The 16,771-nt window shown below is 40.6% G+C and overlaps 1 protein-coding gene across 2 annotated transcripts in view; it reads right to left on the bottom strand.

The window, feature by feature from the left end:
• LOC145440874 (microfibril-associated glycoprotein 4-like) overlaps positions 1-14,899 on the bottom strand; it is a 33,363-nt gene extending 18,464 nt beyond the window's left edge. The window contains exons 1-4 of one of the 2 annotated variants that reach the window (XM_080318648.1): positions 13,719-14,899; positions 13,479-13,642; positions 7,046-7,142; positions 2,825-2,921 (exon numbers count right to left, since the gene is read on the bottom strand). In XM_080318648.1, the coding sequence (XP_080174774.1) occupies positions 2,825-2,921; positions 7,046-7,142; positions 13,479-13,642; positions 13,719-14,100 (740 nt within the window). In that variant the 5' untranslated portion in view covers positions 14,101-14,899. The remainder of the gene's footprint in view (positions 1-2,824; positions 2,922-7,045; positions 7,143-13,478; positions 13,643-13,718) is intronic. The other variant, XM_080318649.1, reaches the window with a different exon arrangement.
• Positions 14,900-16,771: the final 1,872 nt, after the last annotated feature.

Here is a 16,771-nt window from a genome sequence, read left to right as displayed (position 1 = left end):
GTTACTCTTGTCAGTGATCGTATGATTTCACAATTATTTCACACCTATTTGAGTATGCGGTAACCGCACAAAGGATTAGGGTCAGGACGGAAATAAGTGACAATTTGTTGCTATTCAAGTTACCGACACTGGCGGTTCTGTTAGTCGTTACTTATTAAATCTTACCAGCGAAATCAAGTTCTGTGACAAACTGATTACTAAAATTTCACTGCGTGAGTGATCGGTATGGCTATGACACCAAGTCGTGAAAGATGACTATGTCTGAGGTGTTATCTTGTGGGTGATCGTAGGATTTTACAAATATTTCACACCTTTTTGAAGTGTTAGTATGTGAACGCGGTTTATACCCGAAAGTACGAATCACCACCACGCCCATAAGAACACATGGTGAATCAGCAGAGACCCCGTAAGAATACATGACAGACAGACACATCATCGCCGTTAGCATGTCGCCGCACGTATACCTAAAAACATTAGCATGCCACCCTCGGTTTTCACGTTAGCATGCCGCCGCCACCTATACCCGAAAACGTTAGCATGCGACCGATCCCTATCTCCGTAACGCTATCATGCGACCGAGAGGGGGGGTCAAAAAGGTTAGCATGCCACCCCCGGTTTTCGCGTTAGCATGCGACCCCGCCTATAATACCCCATGCAAAAAAGCGCACACCCAGACCGATCTACTACACTACTTATATCTCATGGCATTCGTGACTGCTAGCTCGAATGATGGAGCAACAATTACATCAAAAATTGAAGCAAAGCACGCGTTCGGAATTGGGGAGAAAGACGCCAGCTCAATGACTGTAAAAACTTTCATGAGAACAGGGGCTACATGCATATTTCATAAGCGGTCGAAGACCAGGTACTGTCTCAAGTGGCAAGTGGCCTGTTTGTTTAACGATTAACAACACATGTCTGCCCTGAGTCATGGTTCTCATGCGCAGTGACAGAAGTATTTATCATGGCTTTAAAATACATTGTAATAATAATTTATTCATAACGAAAATATATTTGAACCCGTAATCTGGATAACAATAAATGACCGGAAGAGGACCGCTGAACATTTTCAACTCGGTTTCCCAAAACATGCGTTTCATCGCAGTTCATCGTTGCGAAATGTGCCCAATTGAATGTCAATTTCTGTCTGATGACTGTCCTTAGTGGCCAAAATATCACCTCATACACCTTGTATTGCATTTAAAACAGATCGTGTTTTAAAGCACTTTGTTTAAAAAAGTGTTTTAAGAAATGTAGTATGATCCTACCAACGATTTGCCCCCGATATAGTCGACTTAATAGTTGGAACCCTCGAAACCGGTTCAACGACTATAGCACGCTGATATATTTAAATCATTGGTACGGAATGGATGTTCTCATGATGATGACCACCGACCGTAAAATGCCGCATATCGATGTATGCCTGGTCAAACATATATTTTTGGTCCGTTTAAGACAGGGGTCGGAAGCCCTTTTCGTCAAATGAGACATGAATTCTTAATTGTCGATGTCAATCTACCGTGACGTCACAATTAAAGATTCGTGACGTGATGGCTAAAAACAAACATACAAAAAACACTAAAAACATGTTTTAAACAAGGGCAGTGTTTTCAACATGTTTGTTTTAATTTGAATTTTGTTTCAAATGCAACCCACACCTGTGAAGATTGAATTCATCGTGTTATCCTGTAATCGCCAGCAATTATGTTAAATCCAGGACTGTATTCCTTATCGTCCCGAAGTCATATTTCCTGCAATCTCATTTTCATTCTTCGCTATTGACCATGGTGTAAAAGACCAACTAGTGGCAAGCATCTTATTTGCTGTTTAATAAGAAGCAACAAAACAAGAATGAGGATAAAGTTGAGGGCTGTTTTCACGGAGCTCCAACAATGATAAAAATTTAATTTTCATAAGAGTTGAGTAAAGTCAGGAATTTCTGTAGGGCTTCGCGCGAAATAAATATGGAGTAGAAAATATGTTTTCGCGAAACTATCAGTCAATGTAATATATAGGTATATCGGGCTGCGTGGTTCCTTTATTCACAACGCGTTGTCGACCATATAAATTGTTTCATCGCGAAAAAACATGGCTCAGAAAAAACGTTTGGAAAAATTGTATCTAAATCTAGCCTCTGTCTATCGTATCGTATTGCAGTAGCACAAGTTGTGTCCCAATCAAAAAATGGTGATAGACTTCTAAGCGTAGACCTTGTTTTAGCAGAACACCGATGGAGCTTTGTGGACAAATAACATGAAATATATTTTCCGCTTTTAAAAATTATATTTGTATTTCTTTTTCAACTACTTACTTAGCCCACTCGAGTGAATTTAAAGTCAGTCGAAAGCACAAGTTGTGTCCCAATCAAAAAATGGTGATAGACTTCTAAGCGTAGACCTTGTTTTAGCAGAACACCGATGGAGCTTTGTGGACAAATAACATGAAATATATTTTCCGCTTTTAAAAATTATATTTGTATTTCTTTTTCAACTACTTACTTAGCCCACTCGAGTGAATTTAAAGTCAGTCAATTCTACTTCTACTTCAAGTAGTTTTAAGTCACTTTTAAAAGTACTACTTCAACTCGTACTTGAGTAGATTTCTGCGTCGCTACTTCTACTTCTACTTGACTAGATCTCCTGACTACTTTGGCCACCTCTGATTGAACGTCAACATTTTACAATGACTTGTGACTCGGAATCTCGCGACTCAGTAGAATCACTGCTGTATACAGCACATCGCACTACGCGGTTAACCGCCGCTCCGTGTAAATAGGTGAAGGGAAAGAGCCCAGCAACGTAAGCTCTCCTTAAAGATCAGTCACCTGTATCTCGCAGTATAGTAAGTCCCACCCATTGCAATCATATCGATTCGCAATTCGTGAGGCTTCGAGTTGGTGATGTGATACAATTTTCGGAGGCCTGCAATGAAATAAGCTCGTTTTTGTTCTTAATTTTTGCTAACGCGATAACGCTTACAATATGATAAAAATTAACAACATGCATGCGATCATTATACAGGCTTTTAAGATTTTTTCGCAGGACAGTTAAAAATTTCATCAACTATCACCGATTTAAAAGTTCACACATGCAGTTCGCCATTCTTGCAGTACTGGCCGTTATTCTCCGGAAAATCGCTACGACTTCAGCAAATCTAATCGAATGAAATGAGTTTAAAGTGCATGCGGGGTTCAAAATATAGCTGGGGTCCAACCCTAGTAATGCTTCAGCGATGTCCGGTAATATTTACTACCCAGCGATGTGACTTGCTGACACAATTTAAATTGTTCGTATTGTCATGAAATCAGAAGATTGAGTACTTTATGGACAATCAAAATCATTAAAAAAGTTGTTTGCTCCATTTTGCGAAATGAAAACAACTTTTAAGATGAAGTTTCGAGTAAGACCGACTATTCGCATGTTAAGCCAGCCGAAGCAGCTACACCGTTTCCGTATAGATCCGGCCTATGGCAAGAAATACGGATACAAATATGTATCGAAATTGTTGAACGCAACCTCTTATGTGTAGCAGTATGTGTAGCATCAGTATATGTGAGGATCGTGAACCAGAAACAACCATGCAATGTTTCTGTCCAAATATATGTCTCTTTGAAACGGACATTTATAGCCTAATGCATAGGTCTCAAACTCAAATGTGATCGCGGGCCAATTTCCTACTTTTCATGACGCCGCGGACCGCAGCATCAATAATGCGGCTATTCAATGTATGATCTCCAAGTAGCCTATAGGCCTTATTTGACGGGATCTTGCAGACGCTGGCATTCCACAAACATCGTGAAAATGTAATTCACTATTGTACTATTCACGCTTGATACGGAAGAAATCACATTTTCAAATATTTGAATAAAATGGTTTTTGTGCCGGGCATAATTTGTTAAAATAATGAGTTATAGACATTATGCGAGGCGATTGATCATGACATCGTAAAACTGTCGGGTTATAATATTGTAGCTATTGGACCTTTGACGCGCCACGATTTTATATAGAATATTATTAAATATACTGAAGACTGATCTGATATCAGAATAAATTGGCCAGGATAACATTCCACAGCATATAGGCCTAATTCCACAATGCATCTCGTACCCCCTGATGTGGTTCTTCATACCCGGATGGGGTCTACTGACCCTGGTTAAGAACCCCTGGAACAGAAACGACCAATCGCCAAAGAATGCATTGTTGTTACAACTGTGGAGCGCACTATCACCTTACTCACCACAGATAATAACATGGACATAGAGAACAAAAACACCCAGCATGTAACCAACTATGCGTCACGAGGGGTCACAGAATGCCAATGGTTGCCAGACTGGCTTGATTAGATATCTATCTACATACCCTACGCAACGCAAGCTACGACCTTTTGATGTATCACTATTCCGCATGACAGGCTCATAGATTGTTGCGTCCATAGGATTACCAAGTCCCCGTTGGGAGTCGCAAGCCCTTCTCTGATTTTAACGCTTGACCCGACTCAACTCGAGTCGTTTTTATTTATTCACCCAGTCAATACAAAATAGAGAATAATTTGACAAAAGGTAGCACCAAACCAAATCACAATATTCAGTCAGGAATCATCAACGGGTAATGTTTTATCAACATGAACTAGAAATGTGACGTAATAGCTGATCTTCTACCGCATGGTAGCTTTTAAAAGTGATGTGATAGTGAAGTTTGTTGAGATTTCAGTGATTTCTAATATGATGAATACTTGAAATAACAAAATGCCGTCGCGGGCCGCATGCTTCCCGCGCGCCGCGTGTTTGAGACCTCTGGAATGGGTAGGGATGGTGTGAACGTGAGGTTCACGTTCGCGTTCTATGTGTGAACCTCGGAAATTTAGAGGTTCACGTTCACAAACGAACCTTAGTAGGTTCTGTACTGTAAACCTTTTTCATATATCACAATTTTCACTTCATTATATAACATCTTTGGTTGAGATTCATTACATTTCAACTGCGGGCTACTCTATGCATGGCGCTGGCAGCTTACAAAAATCAAAACTAAACGAGCATGCACCTGGAAAATTTCAGAAATGTCACTTGTTTTGTTACAAAAGTTTGCTAGAAATATCAAGCTTAACTTTCGTGAATATTTAGTGACTCTCTGCTCTGAGCTTGTCCCGCACTCACACAACATGAAGAGCGAAATACGAACGTTGCTTATTCAACCAGTCACTTAAATTGATATAGTTTTCTGATGTAAAAAATCTGGCAGGCGTACGGGGTCAATCTTGATTTCACATGTTTATTGTATCATGAAACCAAATCCGTGCGATTGGGGTGTTGGCAGCTGCTGTATAACTTGTTAATGGGGTGTATAGTATCGACAACAAGTATAGAAACGCGTTTTCCACTCTGCTCAATATCAACGTAGCAATACTCTGACGTCGAAAATATTTTCCGGTCTGGCCATAAGCGTATATTCCCTTGCAAGTCCTCGTCGAAATTGGTGGCAGAGCGACGGAAGACATTGATTTTGTGGGATTATTATATCATAAGATTGCCTCAGTTGATACATTTGGAGACATTTCAAACGCCAGTATGTACTTCAGCATTGTGGCATTATGTGGCCCGAGTCGTCGCTTGGTATCGTGTACATTAATATAGGCTATCATTTCACTGAAATTTTAGATTTGGAATCAGCAATATGACGTTACGTGAAGTCATGAGGTTCACCTTCGCGTTCACACAGAACCTTTCAAAAAGGTTCGAGTTCACACGAACCTGAAACTTTAAGAGGTTCACACCATCCCTACTAATGGGTCTATACGACATGAATCACCTATGCCAGTGGTAGTCAACAGTCAATTTACCAGCGATAAAAGTGAGCTGTATAAATTTCCCGTTTATACGTCCTCTCTCTCGGATTCGAAAATATGGGGGCGAGAAATATATGTCGAGCTGTATAAAAGGGCGAGTAGTTGAAAAAGGTTGGGCACCACCGACCTATGCGTAGCCTACATACAAATCAGCCGACAACATTATCAGCACGGTAATATCGTAAATGTAGAAATGATTTCGATATTTATTTGTCTCATAGAGCAATTTCAAGAAATTTCTACATGATTTATCCAACTATACCACAGTTCATTATCGGTTTAACGCTTACCAGCCTTGTACACACCCAATGAATCGTCAGGTCAAGACGGGAATTAGGCTGCGATATCAAGCACACCTTCGATATTCTCTATTAGAGCGGGACATAGACCGGAGCCGGACTGAATATCCAGCCGGATTTTTTTTCATTTTTAGCTGGAGCAGGATTCATATTTTTCTGATGCGACCGGAACGGGATCGGAGCCGTATTCGTACTTTTTTGATATTGTCAGAATATCTATTGAGGCTATTGATGAGCATGTTTGTTGTAACTACCAAGTACCAACCACACGCCAGTAAATAGAAACCTTTCCGGTTTTATTGTCATGTTTCTTTTGTCGTAATATTCAATATATAACCTCTGAACCTGTACCATATGATCTATACTGTTTTTGTAGTTTACCGGACAGAAATACTCGCAGATAATGATAACACTGGTAAACACAAATTTTGTTGACTTTGATCATGCAATTCATTTCGACCAACTTTTGGGCGCTGAATTAAAAAAACGACTTCCGTTTTTCTCTATCACGTCAGGTTTTTGGGTATGGAAAAGTACCATGGCTAAATTCATGAAAATTTCGGGCATATGCTGTTGAGCAGAACCTTGACGTGATAGAAGAAACCCAGCGGCATTTTTGGAATCAGCTTGCCAAAATTAGCCTAAGTCAAGTGCAATATCAAAATCAACAAATTTTTCGTTCAATATTGTTGCCCACTGTAATCGCAAGTTTTTCGGATCGGATCCCGGTCATATCAAGAAATTGACCTCCGGGTCGGATCGGAGTCGGACCACGGAATTTGTCGATCCGCCCGCACTATTCTCTTTATTGTCGCATTAAGTTTTAGTTTCATACTCGTTGAGTAGGCCGATGTCAACGATGTAATAATTGTCATTTCTGAAAAAATTCCGAATTGATTTCGTACCTAGCCAGAACTCTCCGTCCACCTTGCCGAATCCGTTCTTATATTCAACCCAATTGCGATGGAAGTCGACGCTGCCGTCCATTCTTCTTTGAAATACCTGACAAATGATTTATGGTTACAGGATGACGTAATGGTTCTGGAGCTTTTACATGTATTTCTATAGGCTGATGCCGTGTGATTATCCCGCTCATCAACGATATGCAAACGATTGCTACCATTCAAAATAGCGAGTTAAAAAGACTCCTTCCTACTAGCGAGTCATTCACGACATTTGTTTAAAAAATGCGAATGACGGATTTCAAAGTTACATAATGCAGTTTTGAGACTAACGCAAAACGACCAATGGGTGCAAGGTTTGAAATTATATTGCCTATTGAGATATAAGGGCAATATCGTTTGGTTGTTATGATATTTCTGCTCACAAGAACAAAGGAACTACATCCAAACATTACCTTCTAACAAACTCTAAAATGTGAATGAGGAAATATAGTTTCGCATAGAAATCAGTTGCGGAAGATGTCTGCGAACACTGCTTCTTGATAAGGTAGCGGAAGTAGGCCTATGCAAAAACTATCTGAATATTAAAAAAGTAGAAGTACTTCGTTACTGACCGGCTCTGGGATTTTATCACGTTACAGAAAAACTAGCGGCGGTTGTATATCCTATTAACAGCTTGAATACTGATCCAGCACATTCTGCACTTGTACATTACAGAGAACTCGGCTCTCTAATGCACTAAAATTGATGGCAATCAAGGCATTCGATTGTAAATAGGGAACAACCGGAACTGGACTAGATGATATGCGATCTGGTTTCAGATTATCCGAAACAAAACACACCACTCAGACCAGTAAATTAACATTATCCTAATAATTATGACTGCAGGCCGAATGTGGCATGTTCGTGTTGTCGTGTGATGGTGTAAACATGTGAGGTTCACGTTTGCGTTCCGTGTCAGATATTTGTAGGTTCACGTTCGTAGTCGAACCTTGGTTCTGCACTGTGAACCTTTTCTATTTATCAAAATCTTCTGGTCATTATAGCATCTTCGGTTAAAATTTTTGGCGTTTCAATTTCGGACCACTCTCAGCATGACGCGGGCAGAATAAGGGGAAATTCAGCACTTCAGGCCGTGTTATTTTTGGCATTTCAGGAGCCAGATACTAATAATAATTAAAATAGGATTTTTGCGTATCATCAATCACTGTTTTTAGTAACGATATAGATAGATTAAAGATATAATTGGACATTATTTGCAAATTACAATTCAGTTGCATAGAAGAAAATCACAATATGCATCTTCGCGATACAGTCACAAATTGATGCAATTTTGGGGGGCGTTCGCGAGCGTGAAGGGGGTGCTGACCATGAAATGGGTGATTTGGGGGCGCTGGATATAAAAAAAAAAGTGGGCGGTAGGGGACGCTGAGAGCAAATGGGGGCAGTGTAGTTTTAGAAGGCAACTGCTGCCTAGCGTTGAAAAGATTGATAAAGAAAGCAGCTAAATTTGCAGTAATAAGGCAGAGTCGATTCAGCTGTACCGGAAAAGTCCATGGTTACTTGACAATGTTGATCCTGCCCATCAACGGACTAAGTTAGCAGTCGGCAGTATCCCTGAAAAGCGCAGTTCATTGTGTGCTGTTAGATCGATGAAGTATTTAAGCAGTTATTGGTCACTGCAAGGTTTGATGGCTTTTAGGAGAAACTGTCTTACGTTATTTTATTTTCTGTTTCAAACGATCGTTGATTTTCCACATTGCTGCGACCGTGGCTTTCGACACGGCGTTCTGGTTGCAAGAAACGATATCGCTTCTACTTGACGGGCATATTTTCCAAAATTTATGATTAGAATATATCCGTTCTCAGTAATGGTGAAACCTGATAAGAGTGAAAATGGCACTGTCCGGATTCAGTGATAAGCCCGTGATATTTAACTGAAATTTTGCGACACGTGAACTGTTATAATTCTCAAACTTGCATGAGCTATATACCGGTCCAGATTTTCGTGAAGAAACATAAATCAACCATTTCAGAAAATTGTACGAGGATATTGTGATTTGATTTCAGGATACATTCCAATTAGAAATTCCATACCGGATAATCAACTCATTCTGTGAAGTTCCGGAGCATGAAACAATTGAGGAGTTGATCACATTGTGGTGTACAACAATTTTGAGTCTCCTCGCCACCTCATCCGCCGCCGTGCTATAAGTCGACAGTTACGGAATAAAAATGAAGAATATCGGCCTGGTGTAAATGACCATAGTATAGTAGTCGACAAACACCACGAATACCGCAAAACCAACCAACAATTTGGAGTTCAACCCAAAGTTATATATCTCCAATCATTTGTTCTGTAATCAATATTGAATCAAATAGGAATACTCTCGTTGGAGTCGTGTTGTCTTTTTCATCGTTGCCCTTTCCCGCTCATATTTGGATAAAACGTGTTGTCAGTGCCGTTACAAAGTTTTTGACTCCCAGCAGAAACCGACTTGACAGTATGGGACGTGTACATTGGAAATTTTAGAATGAGATTGTTCTTATCACAACTCAAACCCAATATGACGAGGATGATGATAATGATACGCCGGCTTCATACGTCTCGTTATTAGATGTAATAAATACCGAAAAACTTTCGTTTAATGATCTAGGCGTAATGAGGGAGGTGTCGGGGGCGCTGGTACTTTATTCGTTGTCCAGGGGGCGGTAGCTCGAAAAGGTTTGAGAACACTGGGATAGGATGAATACGAATTTGATAGCAGCTGCTCAGTGCTCAGCACATGTAAAAACATCAACATAAAAATTTACCGTAGAGTGAAACGCAAAACCGTAGCCATGTCAATGGTAGAGTCTTAGCGGCTGAGGACATATGACGTTAGCCTATCCCTATATCATAATCTGACAGCGTAGTGGCCATAGTGATTAGGCTTACCATTGTCAACCGATCACAAAGTGGGAAAAATTCACCGGGTTTTGAAAATTCTACTCCGGTTTTGCAAGTTGCAAATTTCTGAAAAAGTGTCCTCTTTTTAAATTTCCAAAATATGGTAAGCCTAATAGTGATACCTTATTAATCAGGCTCAAAATTTATCAGTTCTCTGTGAGTGAGTGAGTGAGTGAGTGAGTGAGTGAGTGAGTGAGTGAGTGAGTGAGTGAGTGAGTGAGTGAGTGAGTGAGTGAGTGAGTGAGTGAGTGAGTGAGTGAGTGAGTGAGTGAGTGAGTGTGTGAGTGAGTGAGTGAGTGATTAATGAATAGAATGCGAAAAAGTGATCTTTATCGCGTGAAAATATTTCTCGAATACCTGAACCAAAACATCGCAGTTTTAGATACTATCTCATCGTTAGCACATCATGGCATACAAAAACATAAAATTTAAATTGCATCATACATATCACTAGACTAGATGATAACATTCTTTCGCAACATGGATGTGGAATTCAATGGTGGACAAAATGCAAAATTTTGAATCCAAACTTCGTGACTTCGTTACAACCTAGCGTCGAATAACTTGTGACGGGTATTCCAAAATTTCATGTCATATCAAGTTATAGGAAAACACGAAACTGACACATCTACCGTATGCAAACTGTCCGACAGGTGACGCTACCACTACTACGCGGGTTATTATTAGAGAGGGGCATGGACCGGAGCCGGACCGGATATCCGACCGGGTTATTTTCATTTTTGGTCGGTCTCGGATGCATATTTTTTCTGATACAACAGGAGGAGCCGGATCGAAGCCGGATTTGAACTTTTTTTGTTATGGTCAGAATGGGTATTGTGGCTATTGATGAGCATAACTGTTGTAACTATAGTGTATAGCACTTTTGTGTATACTGTATCAATCATGCAGCAGTAGCATTGTTGTATGTTTGCTGTTAAATTGGTACCGACTTCATCATTGTTTTGATTACTATTATGTTTTAATGATCATTCGTCGTAATGTACTGGCGTGGACTGAATGATTGGCTACTGAGGAGCTTTCTTCATTTATGTTGTTGTTGTTGTCTTAGCTGTTGATATTGGGACTTGCGAGTATCGTAATCAAGGTATTAGTTTATTTAAGCAAGTGGCAGGTAACTTCTTCAGTAGGCGGGCCGCATATAGGAAAATGAACTACTTGACGGGCCGGATTCTTAAATCGATACAGTAATCGTGTAGCCCAGTGGTTCTCAAACTTATTTAGACACGACACCCTTCATGATAGTGAAAAATTTCGCGCCCATCCCCCCTTGTCATCATATCACAAAACGGAATCGGAATGTGCTAGCAATCCCAACGACTAGTTTGATGGCATGGAAGGTTATGAACGTTGATGAGATAATTCTCAAATATGAAATTAGAACTACACTGAATAATAACTATGAAATGGAGCTTAATCGCACGATGTGCAAAAAAATGCACCGCAGCTTCGCGCCCCGCTCAGATTCCTTCACGCCCCCAACTTTGAGAACCACTGGTGTGTAGCTTATATATTCACCTATAAAAGGAATAAATCGTGTAAAACGTGAATTTTAAGTTGAAAACGTAAAGGCCAATAATAGCATTTAATGAATTTAATAAAGTAATATATAGGGATGGTGTGAACGCGAGGTTCACGTTCGCGTTCTGTGTGCGAACCTCAGAAATTTAGAGGTTCGCGTTCACAGCAGAACCTTGATAGGTTCTGCACTGTGAACCTTTTTCATATATTACAATTTTCACTTCATTGTAACATCGTTGGCTTAAATTCATTGCATTTCAACTGCAGGACACTCTATGCATGGCGCAGGCAACGTAAAAAAATCAACACCAAACGAGCATGCACCTTGACAATCTCAAACGTTTTACTTGCTCTTTGCAGAAGTTTGTTCGAAAGATCCTGCTTCCCGTTTGTAAATATTAAGTGACTCTCTGCTACGAGCTTGGCTCGCAATCGCAAAACAACATGACCGAAATAAGCTATGTAATCAGCGAATGATGCTTATTTAACCAATCAATGAGATTGATATCCTTTTCTGAAGTAAAAAATCTAGCAGACGTACGGGGTCAATCTTGACTACATGTTTACTGTATCATTAAAATCAAATCGGTGCGATTGAGGGGTTGGCTACTGCTGTATAACTTGTTGATGGGGTTATATCAGTAGCAAGCACTCCGCTCAATATCAATGTAGCAATACTCTGACGCCAAATACATTTTCCGGTCCGTCATACGAAAAAGGTGATTCGAGTCTGACTTGAGCCAAGTCATGCCTCGAGTCATCCCAACACTGCTACAAGGCTATATCTTCATCTTCCTTGCCCGGCCGCATATATGTACATCATGTACTCATGGTATGCATATGCGCAGATCGTGTGCGGTATGTAGGCTATATCATGATTCGGTGTATATGCCGAAGGACAAAAATAAACTATGACCTTTTCTTTTCCTTATATTCCGAGGTAAGTCCTCGTCGAAATTGTTGGCAAAGCGACAAAAGATATTGATTTTATGGTATTATTATATCACTTGATTGCCTCAGTTGAAACATTTGGTGACGTTTGAAACGTCAATATATACTTCAGCATTGTGACATTATGTTGCCCGAGTCATCGCTAGGTATCGTGTACATTAATATGGGATATCATTTCATTGAAGGATAGGGTTGAAATTAGCAATATGACGTCACGTGACGTCACGAGGTTCACGTTCGTGTTCACACAGAACCTTTCAAAAAGGTTCACACCATCCATAGATAGCCTACTTCAATATAGTTGTTGAAGTCAATGTATCTGTGATCGATCAAAGTGGTCGACAAGTTCTTTGAACTCTGGTTGCATGTCGTACATTAGAAACTCATGTTAACGACAGCACGTGATCATCAGTTAGATCAGAACGCAACTTTGTCTGATCATTTTCGTGGTCGAAAATGTATGTAGATTGTAGACCCTAACAGAACGATTGGTTTGATGGCCACCTTTCTCCGGCTGCGGGCCTCATGATCATGTAAGATCGGAAACTCTGGCGGGCCGCCTAAAATCACTTTGCGGGCCGGCCCGCGGGCAGTAGGATATGTTGCCCGCCCCTGATTTAAGCCGAAGTAATAACTGCTTACGAATATTGTTTCGTGCTCACGACAATTAAATGAACTAAAGTTCTTGACGATACAATGCCTGAAGCACTGAAGCCGTTGAAGCCGTAGGTATTGGAAATCGAACCTAATAGCTCAACGTCAGAGAAGAAGTGGAAGCACTGATCTACCGCTTTTGTAGTTACTCGCAGTAGGAGCTCGATCGTAGATGATTATTATCGTAGTTTTTCGCATCGGCTCTACCTCACTTCAAGAACCCGGCCTATTGGAGTCGGACCAGAGAATTTGTCGATCTGCCACGTACCAGAATGCATATACTTTCACAACTCTCTTATTGTGAATTGATTAATGAACTATGAGACCTGCAAGCTCACTCACAATCCACTTCCCTCCGTCCGTCTCCATGTCGCAATATACCTCGCTGATACCAACTGACGGGATGTTAATCTTGAACACTCCGCCGGTAGTATTTCGTGATAGAGGCATCGTATAGTTAACATCATTGCAACTGTATTGGGTCCGCATGACGAATTCGTCTAAAACTTAAAAGCAAATCTTCAATTTTATTTATTCCCTATGAATTAAATAACTAGCAAACTGGTGTGCAATTGCACATACCTCTTTTTATCTTTCGATCCATTCTTTCTTCAATAGCTGTCAGGTTTACGGCACCCTGTGGTCCTGGAGGACCAACGGGCCCATCTAGCCCCCGTGGTCCACGATCGCCCGGTCTTCCGATGGGACCTTTAGGACCGGGTGGACCGGAAATTCCTCTAGGACCAGACTTTCCGACTCTAGGTGGATTGTCCATTCTGACCATATCCGAACTTACACACCAGAGATCACATTGCTGACAGACGATCGATTTGAACGATGATGTTCCAATTTTTGGCGAGGCCTCTATTGTGTGGCAGATAGCGACCAGTAATGACAACCTGAGTAATATCATTTTGATTCTATATTCTAGAGATGCCAAATTGAATTTTGAAGCGGTAGTCATGTGATAGTGGCGTATCTTATTATAAGCAACGTATACGAATCATAGATAGCTCTTCCTAATAATTGTACTGCCTAGGCGATATAGCGAGCTGCGACAGACTAATGTCGGTATTGATCCGTTTAATGAAGGTATGGTGCGAAAGGTTCATACACTGTCCCTTTGCGGACCTCTATTAATCAAAAGTCCGCGTTCGCCAGGGTTGTAACGACTCGAGTCATGACTCGACCTGACTCAAGTAATATTTTTAAATACGTAAAATGACTCGACTCGAGTTAATGTGTGTATCGACTCGACTTGTACTCGAGTCATTGTGCATGACTCGAACCAAGTCATATAACTTGAGACTAGGGTGACCAAGACAGACATTTCATTGTAACTTCGAAGAATAGTAAAGTCACCATTCACCAAATCATTGGTATTTCGTCTATCAGACCTGATACTTGGGAAAAGGACCAGAAACCGCTAGGACTGAGGAAAATTACCATATTATGAGTGCGAGCCATTCTATATCACTCGAGTAGAACTGAAAAAAAAACTAGATGAACCGGATTGAACTCACAACTGAACATTGAACACAATGACTTGGACTCGGACTCGTGTCACAACACCATGACTCGGACTAGACTATCTACTTACCAGGGTTGTAACCAAGTCACAAGGCTCCGAGTCACAAGTCAATCTCATTTTTATAGTTTTGTTTCGAGTCAAGTCGAGTCATTTTCAATTCACCACCGAGTCAAGTCCGAGTCCAAGTCATTGTGTTGACTGCTCAGTTTCCTGTGAAAGTGTCTTGTTAAACCCTCTTTTTATAACTCTACTTGGTGATATCGAAGGGTTCGCATATATATATTATAATAATATTTCAGACTTTTAGCAGTTTCCGGTCGCATTTTAAGTACCAGTATCAGTAGGCGAAATCCCAACAGTTTGGTTACTTTACTATTCTTCGAAATTACAATCAAATCTCAGTCTTAGCCGTCTGAGTCTCGAGTCCTATGACTTGGTTCGAGTCATGCGCAATGACTTAAGTCCAAGTCGAGTCAATACACAAATTTAGTCATTTACGTGTCTAGTCATTTACGTATTTTGATAAAATGGCTCGAGTCATGTCGAGTCATCGGAAAATCGTGACTCAAGTTGGACTCGAGTCGAGACATGATTCGTGTCATTACAACTCTGCTACTTACTGACTTGGACTAGGACTTGACTAGGTGGTGAATTGAAAATGACTCGACTTGACTCGAGTCAAAACTATAAAAGTGAGAATGACTTACGTCTCGGAACCTTGTGACTTGGTTACGACCCTGGCGTTCGCAAACGAACGTTGGTATACATATAGGTTCTATCGGGTGAATGAAAGAAAGTTCTGGTAATCTGAGCATATGTGACAAAAATTCCTTGTATGTCAACTTACTAATCTAGACCACTAGCTGTGTGATTTGGCGGTAAAAAAAAAAGAAATTCAACACAACACTCCGTTGAACCTTGGATCATCCAGTGACATCCCCCTCTCCCTACAAGAGGCCAAAATAATTATCAAAGAACTGACTCACGAAAGATGGAAAAACGAATTTGAAACGAATGATTCCGAAAATATCTACAAGCGAATTCACGCCGCTCATCTCGCAGCCACTGGGACTATCAAGAATGGAAACAGCAATATTGTTACGGCTTCAGACTGGGCATTGCAAACTCAACGGGCACTTACATAGAATTGGATGTCTCGACGATAGCCTTCGTGCAACATGTGGCGTTATAAAGACGGTTGAGCATTTCTTGGTACAATTTTCCTCACAGCGTAACTATTTTAGGGACATAGCACTACGAAACCATGTGCCCGTAGACATTGTGTCACTTCTCGGCAACCCTTACATAATTCTGCCTGTGATTGATTATGTTTTCCTAACCGAGAGGCAACTATAATATAGCAGTAGAAGCCTACAACACTTTGGTCTGGTGCACAAGGCCGTAGCTGCTAAGCACCATAACCCCAATATACACACATACATACAACAATCCGTTGAACCTTGAATCGTCGAAGGCTATACTGATTGTATAATTTTTGTCCCAAACCCAACAACGAATTGCACAGTCACCGAATTTATATTATAACTGCAACTTTCTTAGTATAGTAGAAAGGCGAGGCGGGGGTCCCCAGAAGTTTGGTTGCTCCTAGAGGTGGTCAGAGTAGTCAAGAAAGCTACTCAAGTAGAAGTGGAAGTAGCGATGATAAAATCTACTCAAATACGAGTAGAAGTACTTTTTTCATAAGCAACCTAAAACTACTTGAAGTAGAAGTAGAATTGACTGACTTTAAATCTACTCAAGTAAGTAAGTAGTTGTGGAAACGATGGTACTTCGTTCGCATGGACTTTCAAAAGCTGCAAATGGAGCTAAGAGGAAGGTGTTGAGAGCTCGATTCATATTGATGCATCCCAGAAGGTGTCAATTGTTGAAAGAATAAACAGTCTTCCACGTCATGGGATGTAAATGATAGTATTGATATGGAAATGCGATACTAATCCTTTGTTTACTCAAACACCCTGTTTTAGAGAATATCATGGCGTGGCGCCCTCCCCCATATTATAAGGCCCCTAGTTCAGTCGAAGAGCAATACAGAGAAGTTGTCATGGATGCGAATTTAACACTTTGCGCGATTAGTATACGGTAA

This window comes from Botryllus schlosseri, chromosome 6 (assembly GCF_051294905.1).
Source record: "Botryllus schlosseri isolate E-star chromosome 6, Bs_hap1, whole genome shotgun sequence".
NCBI lineage: Eukaryota > Metazoa > Chordata > Ascidiacea > Stolidobranchia > Styelidae > Botryllus > Botryllus schlosseri.
The sequence above is the reverse complement of the archived record's forward strand: the minus strand, read 5'-3'. Positions and strand labels throughout refer to the sequence as shown.